This window comes from Parasteatoda tepidariorum, chromosome 5 (assembly GCF_982258835.1).
Source record: "Parasteatoda tepidariorum strain Cologne lab strain chromosome 5, Ptep-v5.0, whole genome shotgun sequence".
Classification (NCBI taxonomy): domain Eukaryota; kingdom Metazoa; phylum Arthropoda; class Arachnida; order Araneae; family Theridiidae; genus Parasteatoda; species Parasteatoda tepidariorum.
In genome coordinates, this window is record NC_141759.1 from 108,233,581 (window position 1) to 108,244,372 (window position 10,792).

Genomic DNA, 10,792 nt, shown 5'->3' on the forward strand with positions numbered 1-10,792 from the left:
TTTACGTAAAACTTACAATTTTAAGGAACAGCAAAATTTTAGAAGTTATGGATATTTTTAGGAGTTTTAGGGGGAATGCAACCACTGTATTACCTTCTTTTTCCTAATTTTAGAAGCAAGGCTTGTTGCTGATGAAAGAAGAAGAAGATTGTTTATGGGAGGCAGCGCATCTTTTCGACCAAAGTTGGCAATTTTGAAGCAAAAATGAAGTATAATATCAAAAAGTCTATGAAGAATGCCACACAACCTCCAAAATAACTTCATGGTAATGAATCAGAAGTTAAAAGTTCACAGTAGTTTCTTCATTTCTAATTTAAAAAAATTACAAAAATATAAGTAAATTAGTCAATTACTGACACAAATTATAAAATACATTCTATACATTTCTAAATAAAATATTTGCATAATTTTCCAATACTAAGTAAATAATTTTATGCAATTTAATACAGTAAAACTTTATGTTATGAATACTTCTACAAAACAGGCAGTTTATGACTACCAATGGCATTTACTCCATTAATGTTGCACCTTTAACAAAGTTGGTACATATTATAAGCTTGAATTAATTTAGATTTGCATTTAATAGCACAAATTAATTTACATTTATATTTAATAGTAAGATTTTGATCAATTTCTGAAAGAACCATTGTAACTTCTAATTTATTTAGTTTTCGAAAATTATTTAACTTTAATTTCATTGATTAATATAGTAAGATTTCTCTTATGTTGTCTAGTTATGTAGTTAAAATTCACATGATAATTGGCCCAAGAGACAACGTAAGAAACTGTAAGGGAATTACTTTTTTTCATCTCTTAATAATTTGAATTTAAATTTTAAAGATATTGTACTGTCAGTTCAGTTTTTTCATCAGGGTTGGGATTTATTTCAGAAAAAAGTATACTTTTTTCCAAGACACTGAAAAGAACTCACTCCAATCTATAATTGATCAGTATAATTGTTTAGCTATGAGTATTAGTTTAAATTTGAACACATAAAACTTAATATAGTACAAATAAATTGAAAGTTTTTCTTCATACTAACTATTAAAAGAAAAAACTTTTCGTATCTTACTTTAATACAAAATATTAAAATCTATTTAGCTTACTATAAACATCTATTTTTATATGGATTGTGTCCTATTTTCTTAAATAAATATGTACTCTTAAATACAGACAAATTATGTGTACTTATTACTTTTAGTTTACATATATATTTATTTTTTTAAAAATTTAATTAATTGATTAGAAAAATGATACACTGGTAAAAAGACAATTACAAATATTTACTTTGTTAAGATTAGTTTTAATTAGTTGAATTTTCATTAGTTTCTTTTTTTGGGGGGGGGGGTGCACATTAATGAATTTTTTAGTGAATTTAAATTTTACAATTATCTTTTTAAATATATACAATCTATTTAAAAATGCATCTTTAAATGTTCATTTTTTCATAATTTTCTGTTTAAAATATTAAAAACCTTTCAAGTTGTTTAACAATCAATAATTTTTTTTAGTTAACTTTTTTGGCTGAATATTTAAATACAGAGATTATTTTTCAAAAGCTAAAATTTTTCTACTATTTTGATAATTCAAACTACTTTTTATAATATAAGATTAGAAATAAAAATTATAAAATAGTATAAGAGGGTAATTTAAAAATTAAGGGTCAAATTCAGTTATTACACATTTTGATAAATTTTAACGTAAGTGAGTACCCTTTATCAAAATGTCCTTTTCTGTGTAAAAGCCACCTTCCTTTTTAATTCTTAGGGAGAACTCTCCATAAAACTTAATAACAAGCAAGGGGAGAAATCATTTTTTAACTTATTAATCATAACTTAAAATAATATTTAAATGTTAAGTGGCATTGTAAAGTAACATAAAACATATTTAAATCATATAGTTCTTTTTTTATTATTATTTTTTATCATTATTTATACTTAAGAAACAAAGTGGATGTTTCTGAATAGCAATTGAAAAGATAAATGGAATAGTTAAATACTATGACATATTTTATTAATTTCATTTAAAGGCTAAAAATAGCTAAAATATACTTTTTTCTTAAAAACATTTTTAAAAAAACCTGTTTTTTTAAAAAAGAAATTGGTGTCAACCAAACGCACAAGTTCTTTTATTTTTTAATTTAAGGGGGGTGGGTGGATTTTTTTCCAACCCTGATAACTGAGTTATCAGAGTCAACCAAATTTAACACATATTGTAAATAAGTAAAGTAGAAGATTGATATAACACAATTCTACAAATCATGATTTGTAAAAGAGATTTATATAACTGTATAACTTTTAGAACAGAATATATCAATTCGCAATTTAATAGCATATAACATTTCAAATTTGAATAATAAAAAGTAACCTTACAAAATAAACATTTTAAAATTACACCAAACAATTCCACATTATAAATTTTTTCAAAAAAAAGTTGTAACTAATTTTTCTATGAATTAAGTTGAATCATTGTGATTAATACTCCGTAATTGACAGGTTTAATAAAAGCCCTATAAAATTATAGCATTTGAAGCCGTAGTTAGAAAGAAATATAAGTTATTTTTCGTTTATACACTAAATAAAAAACGGGAAACAAAAGTACAAATTACTAGCACTTCTTTAAAAACATTGCGTACATTTATAAACACATCGCAGATTAATTTCACCGCCACAATCCCACTCAAGTCTTCAACTACAATACAAACAGATTTTAAAACCGGAATCCATTAGTGATTGTGAATTGTAGAAAAGTGCGACAAGTACTCTGCATTAGCTTATAGCTTTCTGTTTCTATTAATGAAGTTTATGGTTGAGGCTAGATAGCTAGCAGAAAAATGCAGTAAAAAGTTGTTGTTGTTGTTGTTCATTTACGTCACTCTAGAGCTGCACAATGGGCTATTGGCGGCTGTCTGAGAAAAATCCCTGAGTATGATCTGAAGACATGCCATCACAATTTTGATCCTCTGCTGAAGGGATGGCACCCGCTTCGCTAGCCCGACGACCAGTATGCGAAGTCGAGCACTTTACGGTAGAACAGTTTATCGAGGATCAATACCGCACACCCTCGGTCCCTACGCAGACTAATCTAAGTGACCACCCACCCGCACACTGACCGCAGCCAGTGCTGCTTGACTTCGTTGATCTGCTGGGAACCGTGTCTTAACGATCAGTCCACTGCTGGACACAGTAAAAAGTATTAAACGGTTTGTGACATCCGAGCCGTACATAAAAGCATTGGCGATCGAAATGGGCTGCAGGTGGCGTAGAGCAGAACTCTTTTCCTATGGCAACACTTCACATGCTTTCCCCATTAGCGTGTGGAAAGTCATAGAGGAAGGAAGTACGTTAGTTTCTCTCTTGATTTTCATATAGATTAAAATCTTTCAACTTGAAACACATAGATAGAACTGAAAACTGCATTAAACATAGTTCTAAAGAAGAGTATCATGGAAATTTTAAAAAATATTTTGATTAAATAAAAAGGAAAAATATTAAGAAAAGGGAAAATATCGTAGTATATTCCTATACAACTGAAAAAAGGAGGAGAGGGAAGGGAGAAGGGCTAAAGGCATGAAACCGGTCTCTCCCCAGATGGCGTATTCGAGTGTTGCGATCGCGAATTGCGCGTAATGAGTGTTAATCATTAAAAAGCAGATTAATTTAAATTCTAAAATTCTTTTACTTTTGAAAATTAATATATTATTTTGTTTATTGCTTAAAGATGTCTAGACATCGCTTGTAATTTATTTGTTTGGTTATTGAAGGTTTAAAAACCGATATCATTCAGATTACGGGCAATTAATAAAATATACTTAAGTTTCGATTTTGTTTCGTTTCGGTTTTTAGAACTTGAGTTAATTACGATTGAAAGATGGATATTTGAGTTACTAGTTTGAAGAGTGCATTTTACAGATTAGATTTCACAGAATGAATTCGAAACTAAAACTCTTTGAATTTTATTAGATTATTATTATTATTTCAAAATCGTTATAATTAAAATTGCTTTATATGACACATTTAAAAAAAAAAGGCTTTGATGTTCAATAACTCATCATATAGTAAATATAGATTAAAATTAATAACATAAATGGTTAGATAGACTTAAGAAGTTTCATGACCTTTGTCAATGAACTTCCACGTGTGCCCCCTTCGAACGGAGAATATCAAGCCGATAGTCAATTTCACACCAGGTCGCGGCAAGCATGTCGGCATCCACAGAGGTTATTTCGGTTGTAATTCTGACTTTTAGGGCATCAATGTTCGACACGTAAACATTGTCCTTTATAAATCCCCAAAGAAAAAAAATCCAGTGGCGTTATATCAGGAGATCTGGGTGGCCAAGGAATTGGACCTTCTCGCCCAATCCATCTTCCTTGAAAATGGTCATTCAAAGAACTACGAACGATGATACCCCAATGAGGTGGTGCACCATCTTGTAGCAAAAAGACATGTGGCTGAAGCTCTTCTAGCTGTGGAAATACGAAGTTTTCCAACATGTCTAAGTATACGACTGATGAGACCGTCTTTTCTGTAAGTTCTTTTAATGACCATTTTCCAGGAAGATGGATTGGGCGAGGAGTTCCAATTCTTTGGCCATCCAGATCACCTGATATAACGCCACTGGACTTTTTTCTTTGGGGATTTATAAAGGACAATGTTTACAGGAGGATCGTGTCGAACATTGATGACCTAAAAGCCAGAATTACAACCACAATAGCCTCTGTGGATGCCGACATGCTTGCCGCTACCTGGCGTGAAATTGACTATCGGCCTGATATTCTCCTTGCGACGAAGGGGACGCACGTGGAAGTTCATTGACAAGGGTCATGAAACTTTTTGATTCCATCTAACCATTTATGTTATTAATTTTAATCTATCTTTATTATTTTATGAGTTATTAAACATCAAAATGGGTCCGGGACTTTATAAACACCCTGTATATATATATATATATATATATATATATATATATATATATATATATATATATATATATATATATATATATATATATATATATATATATATATATATATATATATATATATATATATATATATATATATATATATATATATATGTAACCTACCAAATTGCAATCAATTAAATGCTCTTCTTTTATAGTTTCAACAAGGAAGAAAGATAAAATAACTCATAATTTATGTAAATATTGAAGCATTGCTATCTTTACAAATGCTTTTTTTTTCAAGAAAATAATCAAATTTTGCGTTTCACGTAAAGGGAAACCACGAAAATATCTTTCAGATTGCTTGACGTTCAAAGAATTCTAACTAAATGCTCAGTAATTTTTCATAATGAATCATTTTTTAGCATCTTTGTCAGACAGCCATCTTTGTGAATATAACGAGATGATATTCATAGATTAGTAATTTTTAACTCAACCCAAAAATCAAAGTAACTCGCAATTTAAGTATCGGAGTAATACCATATTTATGAAAGTTCCATATACAATTAATTTTAATCAAGATTAAATTGAATTAAAATGATCAAATTTCGGGTTACACGCTATGAAAAACCACGAAAATGTTTTTCATATTGCTATTATCGGTGATAGGATTTCTGTCAACTGTTCAATATCTAAAAGAAATGTTATTTTTTAATAATTAATCATTTTTTTTATCATCCTTGATAGATGACTTCTCATTTTTGCGAATATAACGAAACGCTCTTCTTATTTTTAATTCATCCCAGAAATCAAAGTAACTCGCAATTTAGATATCGGAGAACAGTCATATTCATGAAGGTTATAAGAATAACTTATTTTAACTAAGATTAAATTAGAATAATCAAATTTTGTGTTACATGCAAAGGAAAACCACGAAAAAGTATTTCAGCTTGCTCAACGATTATAAGATTCTAGCAAAATGTTCATTATCGCAATGAAATCATTTTTTTAAAATCAATAATTCTTTTTTATCATCCTTACCAGATAATCTGTCTTCTTAGAGAATGTTATGAACCACTCTTCTTATATTTATAATTTTTAACTCAACCCAGAAATCAAAGTAACTTGCTATTTAAATTGTATGGAGTAATCGAGTAAATTGTATTCATTCAAGCTATTGTAGTAACTTATTTTATGTAAAATTAAATTAAAACTATAAGAAATCAAATTTTGCGATACAAGCAAAGGAAAACTACAAAAATGTTTTTCAGATTTCTTCACGGTAATAGGATTCCATCGAAGTGGCCATTTTAACAATGAAATTTTTTTTAAATAATAAATCTTTTTTTATCATCCTTGATATAAAGCCTATCAATCTTAATAAATGTTCTGAAATGCTCTTCTTATTTTTGTACTTGTTTGTATTTTTGTACACAGTTCAGATATCAAAATAACTTGTAATTTAAATACAGAAGTAAAATCATATTCCGGCTTGACCGACCACAGTGCTGACGTGAAATATTCTCAGTGGTAGACGGATCACGGGTCAGAGTCCCCTTTCCGTCAGGCTAACCGTGGGAGGCTCTCGTGGTCTTCCTTACCATGTAACGCAAATGCGGGTTAGTTTCATCAAAATCCTCTACGAAGGCAAATTTCTCCCAATACTCGATCTAGGGGTTCCCTTGTCTTCTGGATTGGGTTCAAAATTACAACACTTAGTAGTCATAAACCCCAAAAAATTGGCTCGACTGCTCAACGACGGTTATATAATCTAATTATAAATTTAGAGTGTATCGCTCATCAAATATAATTTGAAATATAATTCTTTCTCGTCTACTTCTTTAACTTAACTTAGATTTATTATTTGCTTATGTATTTTATTGTAACTGTGATATACTTTTCTTTCGTGTACCTGGCAACTTCTATGCATTATTAGTTTGTTTATGTTCTACATGGCCTCCTGCCTGTATTTGTGTTAAGTCTCTGTTTAAAATTGTGAAAAAATTGAAATCTTTGAGAAAAAATCTTTGTGAAAGCATTAAGAATGTGTCACTTAAGAGAATTGATATTTGACGGGCTTGGCTTACTCGAAATATAATGGAAAGAACAGTTTCTAACGTAAACAAATGCCATGTTTCAACAACCAATCAGAATCGAGATACCATACTACGTCACTTGCAGGTATCCCATTCGCACATTACCTGAGTAAGCTGAATTTTTGCAATATGATCTCTGCCTGACTGCGCTGATGTTGCAGACAAGTTTAGATTTAGAAAATTCACTTCGCAAGTTCTCCCACAAGAGCGATTATTTTTAAATACGATATTATTCTGAATTGTAATGCAATTTTTTTAAGGGGGAGGGGTAAAGAAAAAATTATTTAAAGAATTAATTATATTTGAAAAACATCGCGATGTATTGCTAAATATCGATATTTTTTGACAATCGATCGCGATGATTAGGGAAGGGATAGTCTGGTTGGTAGGGCACTGGACTCTTGTCCAATAGTTCGTGGGTTCGATCCCCGCTGACCGAAGACTCTCCGTGTAGTAAATGGTGACTCATGCGAGTTAAATCGGTCGAGTCGCAAAGTCCTCCATATCCCCATAGCAAATCAATACCTCTGGGGGTACTAATCCAGGAGTTTCCTTGTTTTCTGGATTGGTTCAAAATTACAAAGCTACGGAGTTGAACATTGGTAGTCGTAACCGTATAAAATTGGATCCGCTGTTTAACGACGGATATAATAATATAATATAATAATCGATCGCGATAGAGCCTCGGATCGAGGTAGATGGTTCAGGGGATAGAGCGTTTGCCTTCCAATGAGGCAAACCGGGTTCGAATCCCAGTCGATACGAATTCCGCATCCGGCTTGTACCGACCACAGGGCTGACGTGAAATATCCTCAGTGGTAGACGGATCATCGGTTAGAGTCCCCTTGTCGTTAGGCTAACCGCGGGAGGTTCTCGTGATCTTCCTCTCCATGTAAAGAAAATGCGGATTAGCTCCATCAAAAATTCCTCCTCGAAGGCAAATTTCTCCCAGTACTCGATCCAGGATTCTGGATTGGGTTCAAAATTACAAGACTACGGAGTTGAACATTAGTAGTCGTAAACCCATAAAGTTAGATCGACTGTTCAACGACGATTATAAAATAAAATAAAATCGATCGCGATAATAAAATTTGAACTCTTATCGGATACGGGAACGAATGTTTTTGTTGGCCACAACTTGAAAAAACGTTTGCCAACTTATAGTCTCTCCGTCTAACCAAGTCACTCGAATTTTAGAACTATCGACTCATTGCTGATACAAACAATTAGGAGTGAGAATAATTTACCTTTAAAAGCATGAATTTCCGAAGAAGAGATGTAAAGAGAAACCAGCTGCGTAACGAGCGAAAACCACCTTTCTTTTTCTCTTTATTTTTAAGGTCAGTCATATGTGAACGTATTGGAATCCTGCTGTCATGGAAACTTAATCAGTTTTAATTGCTCGTTAATAAATGCACGCTATCTCTTTTCTTGATCAAGGTTTTCCTCTATTCTTGTCAAGGTTTAACTTCCTCTTTGTCGCTTTACTTTTTAAGTATCCATTGTAATAAGTTCCGTCAGTGGTTAAATTTGTTAGTCATTTTATAAATTTTTTGGTGTTCGAATTTTCCCTATAACTTGTTTCAAATATGAAATTTATGTTTCAAATTAATGCGGTTGAAATGCGGGTAATTTCTTATATATTTTTTTTTGGTTTTGAAACTAATTAATAAAATTTTTTAAAAGTATAAATTAAGTAGTATATTTAACAACTTTTGAATTAAAAAAAATAATTTGCTTTTAGGATTCATTTATATTTAGTCTCTCTCTCTTAAAGCGTTGGAATGAGATTAAAATAGAATGTTAATTTCTATTTTTTTATTATATATATATATATATATATATATATATATATATATATATATATATATATATATATATATATATATATATATATATATATATATATATATATATATATATATATATATATATATATATATATATATATATATATATATATATATATATATATATATATATATATATATATATATATATATATATATATATATATATATATATATATATATATATATATATATATATATATATATATATATATATATATGTACGCCTACCTGCTCTAGGCGCATATGTAACATTTGAACAGCCTTCAAAAATAACTACTAGACAGCGAACTTGGCGGAGCACGGTGGAATCTTCGCTACGTTTCAAGATCTGAGACTTGTAAGTGAACGCTATATCGAGGGAGAAATTATTCATGACAAATTCTGTTTGAACACGATCGTGATATATAAAAATTTAAAGTTTAAGTAAAAAGTTCATCTGAGTTTAGAGTAAACCATGAAGTTTCAGTAGCTGTGAAAATGTTTTGAAAATATTAAAATGCAAACAAATTATAGCATAATGCCATAATTTGTTTACCTTTTGATTTTTTTTTCCAGCAGTGGTAGTGACGTTGTGTGGGTATCTCAATTACGATTGGTTGTTGAAACGTGGCATTTGTTTACGTAGGCAATTGTTCTTTTCGAGTAAGCCAAGCCAGTCAAGTATCGATTCTAGTAAGAGATGCATTCTATATGCTTACACAAAGTTTCTTTAAAAAGATTTCAATTCTTTCGCAATAAATTTCTTCCTTAACACAGATACAGACAGGCATAAAGCCATATAGAACATAAACTAATTATGCATAGAAGTTGCCAGGTTCACAAAACAAAAATATCACTCGGTTACAATAAAATACATAAGCAAATAATAAATATAAGTTAAGTAAAAGATGTAGACGAGAAAGAATTATATTTCAACATATTTAATGTGTGATACGGCGTCTAACTTATGTAGAGAAAATTAGCTCAATTTTAACTCGCCATTTTGCTTATAAGCAATCAGCTGGAGCCGCGATGGCTCAGGGGATAGAGCGTTCGCCTTCCAATGAGGTAAACCTTGTTCGAATCCCCGTCGATACGAATTCCGCATCCGGCTCGCACTGTCCACAGTGCTGACGTGAAATATCTTCAGTGGTAGACGGATCATGGGTTCGAGTCCTCTTGCCGTCAGGCTAACCGTGGGAGGCTATCGTGATTTTCCTCTCCATGTCACGCAAATGCGGGTTAGTTCCATCAAAAAGTCCTTCACGGAGGCAAATTTCTCCCGATACTCGATCCAGGAGTTCCCTTGTCTTCTGGATTGGGTTCAAAATTACAAGGCTACTTAGTTGAACATTAGTAGTAGTAATTCCATAAAATTGGGTCGGCTGTTCAACGATCGTTATAATATATAAGAAAAGAAAGCGATCAGCTTGTAGTGACGTCATAACTCACATATACATGTGTGGGTATTGTGATCTTTTTCTTGAAGTGCAAGTACCCCAATTCTTAAGGAAAAACAGCGAAAAAAAATTATATGTAACATTTAGGGAACCCCAGAAATATGTTTGCTCTTCTTACGATAAATCAGACACTGTAGGTGAATAAGAAATTTGCCACGAAAGGTTTCTTTCGCGGTATAGCTGCATCTTATGGGGTTATAAACTTTGAAAAAAGAATTTTTTCTTTAAATTGCATAATCGAAAAAGTATATTTATTGAAGATTACTGTGTCAAAATTTCAAGTCGATTCGATGAAAATTGACCAAGTTATGCGGTAACAGGAGATTGTTTATTCATGATAGTGTGAGTCGAACTTTAAAAGACTTTATCTCAAAAAAGAAGGTGATAAAAATTCTCGGCTTCTTTATGTTCTCTTGTTTTTTTTATTGTTCAGTTTCTTTTTCCGATTTTTCACAGCTGAAAAAAGATTAAAATGTTTTGTGAGAGAATTCGGTACAGA

The 10,792-nt window shown here is 31.0% G+C and overlaps 1 protein-coding gene across 5 annotated transcripts in view; it reads right to left on the minus strand.

Annotated features, from left to right (window-relative positions):
* The window catches only part of LOC122273067 (fatty-acid amide hydrolase 2), a 50,465-nt gene extending 42,079 nt beyond the window's left edge, over positions 1-8,386 (minus strand). The window contains exons 1-2 of one of the 5 annotated variants that reach the window (XM_087164736.1): positions 8,249-8,386; positions 94-308 (exon numbers count right to left, since the gene is read on the minus strand). In XM_087164736.1, coding sequence (XP_087020862.1) covers positions 94-264 — 171 coding nt within the window. In that variant the 5' untranslated portion in view covers positions 265-308; positions 8,249-8,386. Of the gene's footprint in view, positions 1-93; positions 309-2,372; positions 2,871-8,248 lie in introns of those variants that run through there. The other 4 variants (XM_087164733.1, XM_087164734.1, XM_087164737.1 and 1 more) reach the window with 4 other exon arrangements.
* Positions 8,387-10,792: the final 2,406 nt, after the last annotated feature.